General features: G+C 30.7%; 1 protein-coding gene and 1 long non-coding RNA gene across 5 annotated transcripts in view; one reads left to right on the forward strand and one right to left on the reverse strand.

Annotated features, from left to right (window-relative positions):
- LOC139481445 (uncharacterized) overlaps window positions 1-3,014 on the reverse strand; it is a 24,749-nt gene extending 21,735 nt beyond the window's left edge. The window contains exon 1 of the long non-coding RNA XR_011654620.1: window positions 2,883-3,014. This is a non-coding gene — a long non-coding RNA (uncharacterized lncRNA). The remainder of the gene's footprint in view (window positions 1-2,882) is intronic.
- Window positions 1-13,666, forward strand: part of LOC139481444 (cytochrome P450 10-like) — a 16,821-nt gene extending 3,155 nt beyond the window's left edge. For 2 of the 4 annotated variants that reach the window (XM_071264775.1, XM_071264777.1), the window contains exons 2-10: window positions 5,570-5,770; window positions 6,239-6,467; window positions 6,757-6,947; window positions 7,972-8,170; window positions 8,671-8,848; window positions 9,477-9,637; window positions 10,392-10,470; window positions 11,320-11,526; window positions 11,941-13,666. In XM_071264775.1, the coding sequence (XP_071120876.1) occupies window positions 5,581-5,770; window positions 6,239-6,467; window positions 6,757-6,947; window positions 7,972-8,170; window positions 8,671-8,848; window positions 9,477-9,637; window positions 10,392-10,470; window positions 11,320-11,526; window positions 11,941-12,060 (1,554 nt within the window). In that variant the 5' untranslated portion in view covers window positions 5,570-5,580 and the 3' untranslated portion in view covers window positions 12,061-13,666. Of the gene's footprint in view, window positions 1-86; window positions 359-4,083; window positions 4,170-5,569; window positions 5,771-6,238; window positions 6,468-6,756; window positions 6,948-7,971; window positions 8,171-8,670; window positions 8,849-9,476; window positions 9,638-10,391; window positions 10,471-11,319; window positions 11,527-11,940 lie in introns of those variants that run through there. The other 2 variants (XM_071264774.1, XM_071264773.1) reach the window with 2 other exon arrangements.
- Window positions 13,667-20,035: the final 6,369 nt, after the last annotated feature.

Raw genomic sequence — 20,035 nt, forward strand, 5'->3', positions numbered from 1 at the left:
ACATCTGATTTTGGCGTGTTTTGTTTGTCATGTATAGTAAAACATGCATAATATTACTCCGATACCGATAACAGAAACTATTTACTGTATGGTATACATGTAGGTTGTAAGGTGTATTTTATTTCACAGAATGTTAAGATATATATTGTTTGATCGCGAGTGCATGGTCATTATTAAATTCGTTAGTACATGAGTACTTGTGGACAAAGTCGGTGTGCAAAACAGTATTTAAAGATATGTCGTTTTAAAACTTTTGCATTTAAGATAATTACGGAACAATCCACGCGTTTAAAGTGGCAACAGACAAAATAATATTGAATTATATCTTTTTGGATAAAGCAAACTCGTTTGTTTATATGTGAGTATTAAATATGCACAATACAACATTTAATTGATTATGATTTAAAATTAATTCATTGAGAATACTTAGTAAAAAAGTAACTTTGTTTAGTTCAAAAGTAAATAAAAAATGTTTATGTTAAAAATGTAACATGTGCAGCATCTAAACCAAACAAGATAAAATATTTTACCTAAGAACTTAGTCTTTGATTGTTTGGCTAGAATTTGATAGAAGTTATCGCATAAAATGGGATAGAATTTTTTTTAGTATTTTTCAATTTGATAGTGCGTTGATATTTTGACACCTTCTAACTTTTCATAGAACTTCATAAAGACATTCACCCGAAAGAATTCATAACTACGTTGATGGTATTCCTTATCTAAAGAAGAAAGCATCTTTTGGTGTAGAGTCAAATTATTATATGATTATTGGGAAAGGGAACTGAGACTATAAAACAACAATACCACAACCAAACAAAACCTTCAGATAACTGACAAATGTAAATCCCTGACAATTTTCCCGTTTGTGAAAACGCACCTGAATATGTGACTGCTTAACTCTTATATTTGATGTGTTTCCCTCAGTTTTAGTTTGTAAACCTGATTTGATTTTTTCTCAATGGATTTATGAATTTCGAACAGCGGTATGCTACTGTTGCCTTTATTTAACTTATATTTAATAGATCTTAAACCTCTTTTTATCTCGCGATAATTGATCAGAAGAAGCGTGGTCTTGGTCTTATCTATATTCTTTATGAACTTGTCCAAGTCCATCATTTGGTTTACATGCTTAATGAACTTGTTCAAGTCTTTCATTTTGAATACGAACCTTTTACAAATGCAATTTATTAATTTTGGTTAAATTGTGATTGAGGGCTACAACTTCACACGATTTAAATCATCTTATTTATTAATACGTCATAAATGATGTTTATTGATTCAGTCTATCTACCACAGCTTTATAGATATCGTTTAAAGCACCAGCATTGGTCAAAAGTACTTATTTAGAGCATTTATACCTAAATTCATTCGTATGGCGATTATGCTTATTTGAGTTCTTTGTAGATTTGCTTATCAGTTTAACTGGTTTTTATGTATTGCCATACTTTCCTCTAAGAGAACAAACACATTTCAAGGAAATCGGCATTTATGGACAACTTCTCTATACAGAATCATCAACTGACGATTTCAGCGGTGATGACTTCCTTGACCTTGCCATGCTGGTCATCTTTTTAGTTTAAATTTTTCAATCTTTTATAGTTTAAAGATTATTGAAAACCGTTTTTAACCAGTCTTTCAAGGACAATAACACATATAAGGGACCACTGAGCAGCTGTATGGCAATCACGTTTATCAATAGATATTATCTGGCTGATCTGCAAAGTATCTTTCCGTTTATGAAAAATTTTCAACTCGAAAAAGCAATAAATTAAATTGGATAAAACGTCATTCAAGTGCACCAACTACTATAAAGAGTCTAATAGATATAAGAAGATGTGGTATGAGAGCCAATGAGACAACCTTACATCCAAGTCACAATTTATAAAAGTAAACCATTATAGGTCAAAATACGGTCTTCAACACGGAGCCTTGGATAATGACAATTTCAATTCTGATGACTTATTTGAAATTCAATATTTGCTGAGATTTTTTTCGATTTTGTTTTGAATTTGTTTTTTTCTATAAAAAAAAAGTCTAGATAGTAAACTCAAACCAAATTTTTTTTAAAATATCGGTGTTTGGTCATGTGGAAAATCTGCCTCCCCTCTTTGTTATATTTTATTAATGATTTGCCGGCGTGTTCATTGGACACGATTTAAAACTAGATACCGAAATGATGATTGTGACAAAGTTTGGTTGCAATTGGTTAGGTGACTTTATATCTGTCCAAGATCCCACTCCCACTTGATAATGTAAGTACTGTATACTTTGACTATAAAATAATTTTGAATTCAGTTTTTTGTAGCTTTTCATTTTCAGTTATGATAGATTGAGTTATATATATATATATCACATATGATTCTATCATTGTATTGTTTACATCTTGTTTTCTAAATTTCCCATTGACAAAAAAGAAAAAAAAGGGCTGCTTATCATTTTTGTAATAAAGTTCTACATTATTTAACGGAACACAGTGTACAACTGTATTTGTTCGGACAACGGTATACTACTGTTGCCTTTTTCTTACTTAAATTTGGTAGATTTACTTTATCAATCCAAAAGTTAGGTCTTTTTATTAATTGAGAGGGTAAGCAATAATGAGTTTTTATGTTTTGCGGTCAAAATAAAGTACCACATGATCAAAAGGTTTTTATTATTTGAAGACTGTTTCTTACACTTTTTTATGCTCCGTTGTCTAAAATGTGTTTGTCTAAACAATATAAATTGTCGATGAAAATTTCAAACAAAGATATAAACTTGTTTTTAATTTTTAATTTTTCTCATTTAAATGAATATACATATAGTTCTGACAAAGTATTAGAAAGTAGTCGGTACCATATTCGACTAATAACCCTTTTATGATATAGTAACTAATATGTAACCAGCATTGAAGATAGTTCGTGAATTCCTGACGCAGTATCCATTTCTACCATCTTGTTTATCTCTTGTCTGTCTGTATGCAAATATTGTCTTTATCGGAACCTCTCTTGTGCCGACGAAATTTAAAGAGAGTATGGAATGAAATATCGGTCAATACGCAATATCTTTAACTTATCACAAAAATGCTCTATAGGCACTTTAAAGATATATTCATAAAGAAGAAATATTTAAATTATCGGCAAAAAGTGCTTTTATGTTTATCCAAAAATATAAACTTGAAATATATGTGTACGTTATTAAAAACTGTACCATTTAAACTATTGCTAAATCTCGATAAAATACATTCTGGCAATCATTGAAAATTGTCCAGTTAGACCATAAACCACCATTCGTACAATTTTATAGCAATTTTTATTTTTATTAAGTTTCTATTTATTAATTAAAACAGATAAATATCAAATTATTTAATTCAAAATGCAAGACATGAATTCGTCCTGAAAATGGTCAAAATGGCGTTTAGCAATCAAATATGAATCTTAGATATATCTTAAAATTCTTGGTTAATTATTCCAACTATGAAAACGATTCTAAAACTATTGTCGATTTACATAAATAAAAGAAATATTAAGTGTTATAGTACTTTAAAAGTCTATTTTTCTCGTTCAAGTTCAATGTCAATAATGTTTGGATAAGGTAGGTATTACAAGGTCGTCACATAAGTTAAAATATGTATCCTGGGACAAATCGAGTACAGTTGGACATATTCTAGTTTTCATTCATGACTGTACAGGTGAATTACTGGGTTATTTAATATAGATCAACAACGTTCAGTTACCTGCTGTGATATGTCTATATCAATGAATTAAACTTTTAAAAGTAAACATCGATTTTCAAATCTTTTTTGTTTTGAATAATGTAATCATAAGATGGTATAGTTTCAACTTTAGCATTTATGTGTTGTCACGCCTATTAATTTCAATTTAAACGCATCGTGTTAAATTCTTGTTTATTATTAATTTTTTTATTGAATAGTAACTAATTTTTAATGCATTTATCTTTTGTACTACGTTTTGTTCTGACGACTCATTGTACCACTACGGTAAACATCATGTATAACAGTTTGTGTTTATAGTTTATAACTTTCATCGCTTGACTTGGTAAGTTATGCTCGTGCGCAGCGAACTTTGGTGTTACATATATCACCAGTATATTCATATAAATAAATATAGACTTATAATTATGAGTCCCAACAATTATTAAAATCATTTGGACTTTTTCACACTGAGGAAGTAAGTCGATAAAAAGTTATTGCAATGTGCTAAAGTTAAATTAATAATTAATTATTCAATTTAAGACGTTGATTGAAAAAAATACTAAAACAAACTATTTTTTTAATCTTGTATAGATAAAGCAAGCATTAACCTCATTTTTATATATACATCTTGGAATTCATTTTTTGATTCAGTGCTAGTTAACAATTTTTACTATTCTTCGGTATAGTTATATCGTTTGTTATTTTCATAGTATCACATTAAATGAGTACGATTACAAAAAGCAAATAATTCTGTACAAGTCAATGTTAAGCTAACCAACAGCGTCTTTAACTATGAAAAAAACCAACGTGTTTAATTTATATTAAGATCGCAACTTTTAATACTTATCGAAGGTACACAGTTGTCTCCCTGAAAATCTTCTCATCTTCTTATTTTTAAGCGGAAGACGGATAAAGGACACATATATGCCAATCGTTTGCCTCTCAATCGCTCATAACGACATATGAACAAAACATAGCACAAACTACTACTAAGAGATATGCCATCAACAACACTACAAGGAAAAAAACTTGCAGTAAAGCGCATGCTCAATGTGAACGTTTAGACAGCCAATAATACAATGACAAATTAAATAATACTCAATAATATAGTCAAAGAATCCTTGTAGATACTGAAGCTAACCCCAAACCGCCTAGTCTGCTTGTTGAAAAAATCCTCCCTTCAAACTTTTTTTAGTTTATCGTTGATTGCATCTTCAGTCAGTCGAAGAAGCCTACGACATATTAGGGTCTAATTCTGAAATTGACTCCCACATAATACATCAAGGGATAAAAAAACTGTCATGCCCTGCTGATTAAAGAAAAATACTCACATGGTTCAGTCTGATTGAGGGAATACCTGCTGTGAATTACTTTTGTATTCTCAAATCTTTGGATCAGCTAACTCCCACCCACTGTCATATAAGGTACTTTTTTTTTTAGAAATAGTCATCCAATCATTTGTCAAAAAATAATCAAAGAAGAATCTAAAAACGGATTCACTTTGAATTCAAACAACCCTTAATGTCTTTCACCGGAAATGCCATTTACAGTTAAGATGATTTGCAATGGGAAGTAAAAAATATTGTTGGATCATTGATTTATCTGACATTAGAAATAAGAATATTATGATATCATATAACCGAAAGGTTAAGATACCGTCTTCATATATGACAATAGCGCAGGCTCTATGCAAGGCACACACAATTTCGATAATTTAGAAAAGTTTAACATTTATAGACAGAGACGATCATAAATCTGTTATGATACCAAATAATTGGAAGAACAGAACGGAATGAGAAATCACACAAATATAAGACACACCTGACATGGAATACTTAACATTGTGTATAACTAATTATCTCTTTTGAATTTCAGAGATATCAACAATGACAACAACTTGCTGTCGAAGATACATTGGTTCACAGTTATATAAATATGCTAGTTGTCGATTTAAGGCCACGATGGCAGCCATTTTGACATCTGAATGTGAAACTGAACATGTAAAGTCGTTTGAAGATATTCCAGGTCCGCCATCGCCGCCGTTTTTAGGAGCACTTGTGAATCATTTTCCTTTTGGTAATAATACTCATATTAAAAAAAACATATTTAAGGTTTTCTCTATTTGGTTTTATTCATAAAAACTTTTAAAATGTTGAACTTAATTGATTTAATAAGAATCAATTCAAATTGTTAGGACCTCTAAGTATGTTATACTTTGGATGTTAAAAAGACTTTATAAATCTATTCATTAAAATATTCATGTACAGCATAATTTTTTTCTTCTAAGAAATAATCAAACTATAATGTCATAATCATAGAAACATAAGAAACACTGAAGCGACAATATTAAAAACGACTATCACTGTTGAAGGTCTTGCAAAATACCAACGTGAAGAAACATTTTCAAAAACACCAAATCACAAATCAGGATAATTATCAACGAAAACCAAAATTTCATCACTACGAACACTCCTTAAAACTGCATATGAACATACAATGATGAACCTTTAAAATTGCAGATGTTATTATATTTCTTCTTTTTAGGTGCATTTCACGGGAAAACTCCCCCACAAATTTATGAAATGTGCCGGCAGAAATATGGAGACATATATAAAGAACGCATTTTTCACTTCTCATTCGTTCATCTATTTGATCCTGATGATTTTGAAACTGTTTTTCGAGCTGACGGGAAATATCCAATCAGAGAAGCATTTATGACCTTGACCCATTACAACAAAAAGTATAACGGAAATGTTCAAGGCATTATAACCAGGTAAATTTACTTAATACAGGAATAATTTGATTTGAATTAAAAAGCGAAATAAGAACATATCTTTCGTCTATTTTAAATACTTTTGGAACATTTTTACGTATGTTAAAGATTGTTTTTTGTTCTCCCAGTTTTTTCTATATCGATTATATCAACAGTTAGGGCAATGTCAATGACATGGAATTTTGGATAACTGGAGCTGGAGAGCATGTTCATGAAAACGATAGCTCACTTAGACTTATTAATTTAAACTGTTTTGATGTTAATGTGTGCTATTTCATCTTTTTTGTAGTCAAAATGAAACATGGCAAAAGCTTCGAAGTACTTTTCAACAAAAAATGCTACGACCAAAGGCAGTTGCTGCTTATTTTGATGAACAGTCAAAGGTTGCAGACGAACTTGTAGAAAAAATCTCACGAACCAAATGTGTAAATGGCATTATAGAAGATTTGCGGAGTGATCTCACAAAATTTGCAACTGAAGGTAAGTTCACGTTTGAAATGATCATCTGATGGTTTTCATGCCGTATAAGGTGTTTCCTTGAAGTTAATTGTCATCATATTCCAATATAGAGTACTGGGAAAGTTAGTTATAAAGTGGTATGATTACCAATGACATATTTATCCACTAGGGATCAAATGACAGTATATGTAAGCAATAACCCCATTTAATGATTACGTATTTTTTTTAATTATTCAGGAGCCCTGGTCTTGAAGTCATAAACTTTCGAGTCAGTTTTTTTGTACTCATACTCTAAATTCAACCAATCAAAATGCTGGGTTTTATGTTTCGAGAATGATTTTTGTGTTCCGAGCGCTGACCAAAGTTTTATGACTTCAACCCCTGAAGTTAATTTTGAGTTGTCGTATTTGGAGTATGACAAATTGTTTCACAAACTTTTTGTATGGACCATTTGGAGCTTCATATTATCACGATGTTAATATCGTTTAACCCCATGTTACGTCCTTATGAAATTGATAAATTCAGGAACTACTATAATGATTTTTTTCTGTTGCTGATTCACAGAATTTCAATACGTATTTTTATCAGTTTTGATTGGACCTGTCATTTAAAATGTTTGAATATTTGATCTATTATATTTTATTTTGGTTTCTTTTGCAGTCATGAATATGGCACTTTAAAACAAACTGTTCGCTGCTGTATAAGTCAGTGGTATTTTTTAGCTATTGACAGGTATGGCATATATCAGTCTCTTTGTCTACGCTAAATCTCCATACACAAATAAAAAATTAAGAACAGGTCCATAAGATGAAAAATGCAAAAATCAGTAACATTTTTGAAAACTAAAAGATATGTTTTTGTGTTTAATATTTAAAATTCTTTTCTATCTGACTTTTTGTAGATGTATTTCAAAAGGATACAAGACCATACAAACATAAAGTGTATTGTTTAACTGCCTCAGTTAGTTCATACAAAATTTACGGATGCTAAGTGTGTCAAAACATTCGAAATTTGTTCATAAAATATATTTTTCTATTTCCTACAGGTATTGGTTTGGTGTGCTTTAATAAAAGATTTGATCTGTTATTGAGTAAAGAGGAAAATGCTGAAGCACGACAGTTCCTATATTCTGTACGTGTAATTATGGAAACAACACACAATGAGTTTAGAAGACTTCCATTTTACAAACTATTCGAGACACCCTCATACAAAGAATTTGTGAAAGCAAAGATTTTTGTAAAAGAGTACGTATAACTGTGTATATTTTCTTTTTAAAGTGTAGCGTTATTTTACAGGGAGAACAGTCCAGCTTTACAAATATTTTGAAATTGAATAGCGAATAACTTATAAGGATAATGATTTTGTAATATCAAAGCTTTTTCACTTATTTTTTTGCCAAATTTGCGATGTTCCTTGAATAGAAGAAAAATACAAAGGTTAAAATACTTGATACCGCAATATCATCAAATATTTGAAATAACTATAAATTAAGGATAAAAACTTCCATCATCTTAAGAGTTACTCAGAGGGGTAAATAGGTGAAAGTGTCAACAGCTGATGGAAAGATCATTGCGGTCACAAATATTTATCAGAAAGACAACAGTAAACAATCCATGGAATTGTTATATCAAATCAACATTCGTCCTTATTTTAGTCCCTATTTTAGTACTAGAGGCCTTTCTACTAAACAACGTGTTTGGTGTTGCTTTTTATGATATTTTACTTTAAGAATAATACTTTTCAGAATGGCAAATAAATACTCTAAACAAGCTTTAAAAGAAATGGAAAAACGGTCAACAGATGGTACAGAAGTAAATGGCGAGAATGGCGATCTCATTCCTTATTTAATGAGCAAGTCATCATTAACAGAAGAGGAAGTTTTCAAAGTCATCAGTGAATTCATATTAGTAGGAGTCGATACAGTAAGCATTATATACTATATAGTAAAGGTTACAGTAGTAAACCGGTTTTCAAAAGCCATTAATCGATTGAGAGAAAACAAATCCGGGTAACAAACTAAAACACAGGGAAACACATCAAATATAAGAGGAAATCAAAGGAACACTGAAGTGCAACTCCAAAATGGTACAGGACATTTTGAGAAAAAAAAACCCGCTTAATGACAATTTAAACTAATATTGCTTAAATGACAACACTATGTGACAGAAATACAACAAACACACACACAAGAACACTAATGACAGCGAAACGAACAAACAAATATAATAAAAGTCGACACAACATGCAACTTATATCTAAAATTCATTTCCTATGTGACTGACCAAACATTTTTATCATATGAATAATATATTACCAAAACAACACGAGGAACAGCTGAAAAATACCCATTAGTGGTAAATATATCCTAACTGAAGAATAAACATGAAGAATACATAATTTCTCCAACATTTAATACACGTACTTTGATATATAATGGTTTACTTTTATAAGTTGATACTTGAATTTGTCTCATTGGAACTCATATTATATTCTATATCTATGAACATGTTTATCGACTATTTTCTGCAACACATAACGTTTATTTTGTAGACAAGTCACCACATAGCCTATATGTTATATTTATTGGGAACTCATCCTGAGGTCCAGGAAAAGCTGTACGAAGAAATGTCAAGACACATTGACAATACATTGTCTATCGACAATTTACAGCGAATGACATACTTAAAAGCAGTAGACAAAGAAGTTCACAGGTAATCAATCAATCAATCAATCAATCAATCAATGAAATTATCAAACAATTAATCAATGAACTTATCAATCAATACATCAATTATTCAATCAATTGTCGGTTATTCATTCAATTATTCAATTAACCAATCAATTAATCAATCAATACACTAATCGGCAAACAATGTATGGTAAAACCTTCTTCAGCAATTTATCAAGTATTGTTTTACATCCATACGTATATATCTGTGAACGACATTAAAGTTACCAAGAGATTTAGTTCAATAAAAATGTATATATTAAATAATAGTTAAATCCATCGAATGTTAGTTTGATTAGTTTCAACATATCCTTTATAGAACATAAATCATTCAATTAAAGTTAGGCAATTGTTTCAACCAATAAAATTGAGAATGGAAATGGGGAATGTGCCAAAGAGACAACAACCCGACCATAGAAAAAAACAACAGCAGAAGGTCACCAATAGGTCTTCAATGTAGCGAGAAATTCCAGCACCCGGAGGCGTCCTTCAACTGGCCTCTAAACAAATATATACTAGTTCAGTGATAATGAACGCCATACTAATTTCCAAATTGTACATAAGAAACTAAAATTAAAATAATACAAGACTAACAAAGGCCAGAGGCTCCTGACTTGGAACAGGCGCAAAAATGCGGCGGGATTAAACATGTTTGTGAGATCTCAACCCTCCCCCTATACCCCTAATCCAGTATTAAGAATGACAACAGTTAGACATTTTTGTTAACTGGTTTTCAGAATGCTGCCAGTTGCTGGTGGAACTATCAGAAGACTGACACAGGATATTAATCTACGGGGCTATCATATACCTGCTGGGGTAGGTTTGCATATAGATACATAGCAAATATGCATGTGTTTAATGCGCATGAAGGTGTAACGATTCTGTTTGGATTCAGTATGATTTTCACCCTATGCTGTTTGAATACCCAACATTATTAGTTTGATTTCTGGTGTCTGAGGGTCACACTAATCAAATGAGGAGGCCAATTTATTGTCCCATGAATTTCAAAATCATAAAGTATCATAATTATTTTTTCTTCAAACTAACGTCTTTCATATGTTTCTACGACCTGAGTCTGACGGATATTAGTTTTTATATTTTTTAAGGTCTTACAAAATGGCATAACGGCTTCATTCTCCTTAACCATAAAGCGCATGTACTTTTGGCATAAGAAGGGTAATCACTTATCGTTTATTTAGCACGAATCTAATTAAAGGGATAATTTGATGACTGTAAAATACATTAACCGATCGATAAAGTTAGTTTTAGATGACATGATGGCAGGTTCTGTCCCGGTTACAATGTTTGATTGTCCTTATGCACAACGATGAATTTCAAACATATCACCTACCTGTGTTGTGTTTTCTTTAGAGTATGGTCAATGTATTCTTCTAAATTTAACGTACAATACAAATGATTTATACAGTAAATAAACTTATCATAGATGCTAGGATTGAAATTTCATATTAGAGCCAGACGCGCGTTTTGTCTACAAAAGACTGATCAGTGACACTCGTATAAAAAAATGTTAAAAAGGCCAAATAAAGTACAAAGAAAACCAAGTTTACGATTTGTTTGCATAACACCTGTAGTCGTTAATATTGCATTAAGATTATGAATATAGTATGAATAAAAAAAACTAAATTTTTTCTCCAATTATTACAGACAACTATTGCAGTTCACTGGGAACAGTCGATGCTAGATGAGGTCAACTTTAAAGATGCTCTTTCCTTTAAGCCAGAACGATGGTTGCGAGAAAACGCTGATAGAAAGGAAATTCATCCATTTGCTGCAATACCATTTGGAGTAGGCCAAAGATCTTGCATTGGCCGACGGTTTGCTGAACAAGAGACATTTCTTGCAGTTGTTAAGGTAATTTTGAGATGAAATATAGTAACGTATTCAGTTATTGCACAATAATTGACAAAAAACAAACACAGCATTTCAGAATTTCACAAACTATTCCAAATCTTTATCATTATGTGATTATAATTGTTTGAAGTTTTAAGATCAAAGCAAAGCCTTTGTCATTAATATAAACAAGCTTTATATTCAAAACTATGAAAAGTTTAAAAGCTTTTCTTTTGATATTGTAGAAAATACGAAATTATTGCACTTTAAGAGAGAGAAAAAAATAAACACAGCTCTTACCACAAACACAACCTCATAACAGTTATTTCAAATTTAAATTTACCCTTTCACCTAGCATACCTATTTGTGTGTCATTTTCGTTCCATTAAAGTTTCAGTGAAAAATAATATTACTATGAATTTTGATTTGTTTTAGATACTTCAAAGTTATGAAATAGAGTATGTTGGAGAAGATCTGAAATTAGACTATGGCGTCAATGTTGCTCCTGCTACCAAAATGAGATTTCAGTTTACACCACGAAATCCAAAAGACTGAACAGAAAATGGAATGACAACTGGTAATACATCCTGACGTTTACATGATTGTCCATTCCAAAACAACGTAAATGTGATATGATTCCCATGGCCGGATGACAACGTGATAATTTTACTATGTACAATGATTGAAATATGGCTACCCCTCTCTTGGGACATTTCCGGTCAGATTTATGAATGAATTTGTGACTTTTATTTAAGTGCATTTATTATTTAACGTAAAGCATTCTATAAGGATGTGTGCCTTATGAGGAATAAAATCTCAGAGTAGAAAAACAGACAGACACCCATAATAGTAAAATATATATTTTACTATTGAATAAGAGGAACTTATACTGGGTTCGTCCTTTGTATAAGTTCTTGTTTTTTACTGCGACAAATATTGATTTTATGATGCGAACAGTTTTCCAGATAGAATGTAAATACAAAGCTTATAATGTTTTCTATGTAATATTTATCAATTTAAAAAAAAAACGAACTCAACGGTAGAAATATCCATAAAAAGTGACAAGACCACACGCATAATACTATCAACCAAATAGGATAAAAAGATTGCAAATATCGCCCAGTAAAATCATTAGGGGTCTTTAAAATTCTTTTGGTCGTTTGCAAAAGTTTAAATTACACCAATAATCCGTCCATTGTAAGTTTCTAAGATTATAATATGAAACGATTGACTAATTTTTCTTTTGCTGCCTTAAGAATCTGATGCAATCATGAAAATGAGAGAGAACAATAAACAAAACAGTCGACCCCATAACAAAGGCGTAAGGATTTTGGGGTTCTTATGAATAAAATGAATTTATGGTAAAAACTGTTGAATTTAGAATAGGCAAATTGATAAAATTTGTAATGTAAATATTTTGACGCGATATTGTACAAATATGACAGTATATTTGATTATAGTTATATATAAGAGTATTGGTCACACAGCCAAACTACAAATTTTGACGCGATATTACATACATATGATACATTATTTCATTAGAGTAATATTTGAGACTCACCCCAATAACGCAAACATAAATCGATATATTTTGACGCGATATTGAACACGTATAACATTATATTTTAGTAGAGTAGTATTTAAGATTTGCTCAATTTGCAAAAAACTGTACATATCAATATAATAGGACGGGCTGTTCAAGCTCTTATGTAAAAAAAGTAGTTTCCTGTTTATCAATTTTTTGTTACAAGAATTGTACATTAATATATATATATATATATACATATGTGTAAATACAATTTTATCTGTACAAAGATCACTTAAAATTCACTTTAAAGCGATTCTAGAGAAATAAACCTCACCTTTAAGATGTTGTTAAATGTTGGAGGAAGTTTGTAATTTTTTATTTCAATCTAATTCCTTTTTATCTATGACTTTCAATACTTAACAATAGTGAAAATATCATTATAAGAGGTTTGATATTAATGGAAGATCATAAAACTACTAGCAAAAAAATGAAATTTCTCTAAAATCGGTGCCATCACATACATTGAAACAGACATTATTATAGAGTGCAATATATCAAAAATTTATTTGTGTATTTTGTTAAAGTATTTGTTAAATGTTGTATGTAAAAGTTTATTAAAAAAGTTATCAAAGATACCAGATTAATCATCAGTACGCCACAAAAAATAAATAAGAATTTTTTTTTAAAGAATCCAAGGTGATTGAAAAAAAAAGGAATGTTCATTACACTTTGCATCTCGACTATGTCGTCAACAAACGAAGCAACTGTAAAACAATTGTCATATTCATGTCCGTACAGGACAATTTCCAAGGAAAATGGTTACCCAAACCTCGATTTAGAGCCCTCAGCCTTCCAATTTGACATTTGTTGTTTTTAATACTGTAACATTGACACAACTGTGTGAGGAACACAGACCGACATAGATCGTTAGCATGACTGAAGCGTGTTAAAATTAAATGGTTTTCAATATGAACTTTGGTAAATGAACCCCGAAAATAAATAACGTCTACTGCCTAAGGTCTTTACCTTAACATCACCAGGTATTGGTTGATCTACTAGTTTTCCATAATCTCGAAAAGTTTTTTTCTTCTTCTAATACATGTTTCTCCTGATAGCAAACTGGAGCTGACTTGAATTTCTGTTTAGTCGTTGATAAATACACACTGTCACATTGTTCATCATAAAACGCTTTATTTACTATCTTAATAAGCAATACCCTTTGTTATGATCAAAAGGCTTTATAATTTATTTTGAAGGAAACATTGACGTTTCAAAAAGCGTATATGAAGTCATCATTAGAATAGTATTGACTATTAATAACTTTTGGCGTTCATAGTCCACCAATGAGATATATAGACACAGTGGTAATATAAGCGTTATAACGTATTGGTATAGTGCACAAGAAGAACACTTATATATTGATTCATCATGGACAAATGAGATATCCAAAAAAAGATATTAAAAAAACCCACTTAGGAACATTGATACGTATTCTCCTTAAATTTATTTGAATATAAAAATAAAATTGAGAATGGAAATGGGGAATGTATCAATGAGACAAAAACCCGAAAAAGAGCAGACAACATAAATGTTTTAGTTATTGTTAATTTATTTCACTGGACGAGTCAACAATTGAACCAAGCAATCAATAATCGATAATTTGTTATTCCGTTACTATACAAATGACAATACATTACACAGGCGAACATTAATAGATTTATCTCCTGTAAAGTGTATTTGTTTTTGTAAAACAAATGTGATGGTATGCTATCCATACGAATTTTGCCAATTCATCTAACCCCCTAGAAATGATATCGTTCCAGTAGACAGACAACATTCAAAGGTCGAAAAATGTGTGAGGTATAAGTCAATATTTGTCACTCGGTGAATTAAGGTATCTATCGATCAGAAACCTAGTTTAAAAAGTAAATAGGACAGTTCAAATATAATTGCCCTTATAAGTATATTTAAGTGTAATCTATATATATATGTCTATATACATACCCACTTTTGAACTTGTTGTACCCAATTTTTCTACATTGAATTAAAGATATTTGTGACGTCACACTTTTAAATTGTACAACAGTTATAAAACACCGACTAAAAATTTAAACATACAATAGTGTCTTTAAAAATCTAAAAACAAAAGAATATCTATTTATGGCTGCACTAAAAAAAGTAACTCTTTTGAAATGCATACGTTGTACATAAAAATCATCTAAAAAGATGCACTCAGAAACAGATAATACACATAAAAATATATTTTCAGAATTTCATGAAGATGTCTTAAAGCAGTAAGTACTATTATAGGCAATTTGTATGCGCAAATTTATCGCAGATATATTCAAAAATACCCCCAAAAAATCGGCCTTATGTGTAAAATATCAGTGTCTGATGATACAAATATTATACATAACTATCAATTACCAACTAAGCTAGAATAAGTTTTATCATTACTGAAACGAACCACATAATGTAATAGCATACACACATTTACTTATATAAAACATTGATCGACAAAAATAAGGATTAAAATTTCAAATTGTAAATTTCCCATTTTTGAAAAGTAGCATGCACACATCTTCTATGTGAAGTATAAGCTTTCGCAGAAAATGCGTCATTCAAGGTCGTATGATAGATACAACGAAGTCCTTGTCGGAGCAAATACCTCTACTAATCAACTTTCTAAAAAGTAAAATCACAAAAATGGAAAGTCCTTGATCAAATGTCAAAATCAAAAGCTCAAACACATCAAACGCTTGGATTACAACTGTCATATTCCTGACTTAGTACATGCGTTTTCTTAAGAAGAAACTGATGGATTCAACCTGGATTTTTAGCTAGCTCAACCTATCATTTGTGTGACAGTTCCATAAAATTCTCTAATATTGACCACGATGTGTGAACAAAACAAACAGACATAATAGGTAAAAATGCCAAAAATAGGGGTACAGCAGTCAACATTGTTTTATAATCTTAATCACTAAAAAAAGATATGTACACAAAAATTTAACAAGGCACAATACCGGAATGCCGGGATGAACAAGCACAGAGTCACGTCTTTTGTTACATAGACCATGGAAGTTATATTTAAAAGAATAACATCGTCTTCACTTCAAAGGTTTCATCTGCGTTACCGCCCATTTTTCGATAACTCGTTAATTGGTTCAATATCTGGCATGGAAGTTGATTCTCCGCATTTGATCGATTAAATCACTGACACTTTTGGGTCATTTTCGTGTTCACGGAGAATTACGAACAGACACATTTTTGTCGTATATACGTGCAAAGTAACCCGAATAGTCCATGCGTTACATTCCGTTGATGTACGCTACCGAATAGAGTCATTCGTTCAATTTTTATTTTGGTCCAATTTTCCTATTTCTGGTTTGTTCGATCTTAATAGTTTAACCATATATGTAATATCAATTACATCTATGGTTTAACCGACAGCTATCACATATTAAATTTGAGAACAAGGCTTAGTCATTATCAATTTTAATATTTTCAGTTAAAAAGCCATTTCCGTAAGTTAAAAGATGATAAAAAAAATACGAAAGCAGCAAATACTTTCTTCTTTGAACTTTTAGAGTGATCAATAATGGATTTTTTTTCGTTTGATACCAAAATTATTGCAGTACTTTCCCCATTTTTAAGAGCTTTGATAACCTTACTTATTTCATCTGTAGTGATATCTACGTCTAAAATGTTATTAGATGGGTCATTATCTAAATTATCTTTTAATAGCTGGAAATGTTCCATTATGGTTTTATGGAAACTACTACAGTTATCATCACTTTTTGTTTTAATTTTTAAAGAATTGGACAAAATTGTCACGAGGTATGTCCTGAAGGGAGTCAGAACTGGCATGTATTTTATCTAACTTATTTAACATTGCCCAAAATGATTCTTTTCAATATTATCATTTATATCATTACAAATTTTTTGTTAATACATTTTTTGTTCATGTTTACAATGTCTTCTGAATTTTGATCTATATGTATAATATAATTTCTATATTTTCTATTTAGTGGAATTTTATTAACTAGTTTAACATAACTTTTGTATTTCTTAAGTCAGTACAGGAATGTAAAAACCATGGTTTCCTGGTTGATTTTCTTCAGTTTTTGTATGGGCTTTTTATGAATGAATTTAGCTGATTGTTTAGCACAGTAAAATTCAATTAAATGACTCAGTAATCGAGTCACTGTCATTGAAACTTTTGGCTATAAAATTTGCATATTTATCTTTAAAAATTTGACTTTAAAATTGAGAATGGAAATGGGGAATGTGTCAAAGAGACAACAACCCGACCAAATAAAAAACAACAGCAGAGGGTCATCAACAGGTCTTCAATGTAGCGAGAAATTTCCGCACCCGGAGGCGTCCTTCAGCTGGCCCCTAAACAAATATATACTAGTCCAGTGATAATGAACGCCATACTAATTTCCAAATTGTACACAAGAAACTAAAATTAAAATAATACAAGACTAACAAAGGCCAGAGGCTCCTGACTTGGGACAGGCGCAAAAATGCGGCGGGGTTAAACATGTTTGTGAGATCTCAACCCTCCCCCTATACCTCTAACCAATGTAGTAAAGTAAACGCATAACAATACGCACATTAAAATTCAGTTCAAGTGAAATCCGAGTCTGATGTCAGAAGATGTAACCAAAGAAAATAAACAAAATGACAATAATACATAAATAACAACAGACTACTAGCAGTTAACTGACATGCCAGCTCCAGACTTCAATTAAACTGACTGAAAGATTATGATTTCATCATATGAACATCAGGCACAATCCTTCCCGTTAGGGGTTTAGTATCATACCATCATAACATATATGAGAAGAACATAACCCGTGTCATGCCAACAACTGTTTTTAGAATAAATGTGTTTAGTTCCGATGCAAAGACCTTATCAGTGACTCAATATTAACGTCAAAATATGCAATCTTTAATGACTTGACAACAATATCGTAATTATATCCCTTCTTAATAAGTCTATTCAAAGGTTTTGTAAGTTTCTGAGGTGAATACTGACACCTTTGTGCTTTATAAAGAATATTACCATAAAAAATTGGATGTGAAATACCTGAACGTATTAGAAGTCTGCATGTTGAGCTATATTTACGAATGATGTCTTTATACCGATGATAAAATTTAGTAAATGTTTTGACTAGTTTGTGATATCGAAAACCCTGGTGTAATAATTTTTCAGTAATACATAAATTTCTCTCGTTAAAATCGAAAACATATTTTCTATGTATGAAGCAATTGCTTCATCAGTCAAAAGAAATGTACCCGGCAAAAAGTCTAGTTTGTGTGAATCACAAGGCACGGATGAAAAATTAGCAAACATTGCACAACTAATTGGGCGATGGTTAGAAAGAGAAGTAAAATCATGAACTACAAAATATCCTATTGAATCAATTAATTCTTCTGAAATAAGTGTGTAATCTACAACGCTACTACCGTTGTATGTTATACAAGTTGGTTGACCATTTAAATCACCAGTTGTTCGAACATTTCAAATTCTGATTTTGGCTTCTTTGCACATATTTAATAATAATTTGCCAGTATTGTTAGTGTTTTTGTGGTCAAGATTATTCCTTGACAATACCCTATCAGGATGATATTCTTAATCATCTAAGATTACAAGTTCAGGTACATTATCAAATTCAATACAATGAAGTTGGTTGTTCGTTTAGGGGTAAATTCAGTTAAAAATCTCCCATTGACTTTATTGCTAATCTATGTATGGAATTAAATTTATACTTGATTTACCTTTAGAAATTGGAAACTTTCATATAACATTCATGAAAGTACAAATGTAGCCCTATCTTTTGCAACAATAGAAACATAGGGTCATGCGGCATTTTTGGGCATTCACATGGCCTTGTTTACAAACAATGTAGATTCGCACTGATTTCCTATACGGACCCCCATTACTTTTCAACACTGTAGTAAACAAATTTCAGTACATTCAGCATTTTTTTTTCCAACTCTAGTTTTGATCCATCTGCCAAAAAATATTTATTACAAACATTATCTACCAATTAGAAGAGCATATGACTTCAGTGTTATACAGAAAGCTCTCCCCTAAATGGGAGGTCCCTGATGACGTATATTTATTTACTGAATTTACCCCTATAGGCATTAAAATCACCTTGTATAATGATGTCACCCATACTACTATATTTTTTTTACATCACTGAGCAGAATAGAGTATATTGATTCTATATCATTATTTTTATTATTATAACTTGAATACTCAGGAGATATATAAACTACAGCTACAAAAACATCTCTACTAATACTTAAAAAACATATGGTCTAGTTTTATCCAGAGTATATCAGGATGACTGTTTATCAAAGATTTCACCCCTTTGGAAATTGAACTTTTTGAAAAAATAATAATTCCTCCAGAATATCTTCTTGCTTTCTTATGCCTTTTCCTGCTTCTAGAATGGACTAATTCAAAATTAGGAATGGAAATGTCCTGGATATATTCATTACCTATCCAGGTTTCTACAAAACTAGCAATACTAAATTTAGAAACTATATCTTGAAAATGCGGGTCATTTGCTTTCTCACTTGAGAGACCCTCTATGTTCCACATGCCAATTTTTAAAGATTTTCATTACTTTTAACTTTTTTTGCTAAAGGTCTCATCATGAAATAAAATATAAAAAGATGTTGAATAGAAGATTTTAGAGTTAAATAATGATACAATTATTTTATCAAAATTACAAAGAAAAAAAAATCAAAATATACAATGTATACACATGTTGTACTACATGCACATGTATTTATGAATAGGAATAAGAACATTTTCCTAATTGAATGAAAAATAATGATTATTACAAAATTGAATTAATTATATATATAATGACTAACAACCATGTATGACTAGAACTTTACAATCAATGCAAAATAACAAGTTACATTTGTGCATGTTGTTGATCCGGAGGTGGAAAATGAATCTGACCAAAAGGA

Source organism: Mytilus edulis, chromosome 7 (assembly GCF_963676685.1).
Source record: "Mytilus edulis chromosome 7, xbMytEdul2.2, whole genome shotgun sequence".
Lineage (NCBI taxonomy): Eukaryota > Metazoa > Mollusca > Bivalvia > Mytilida > Mytilidae > Mytilus > Mytilus edulis.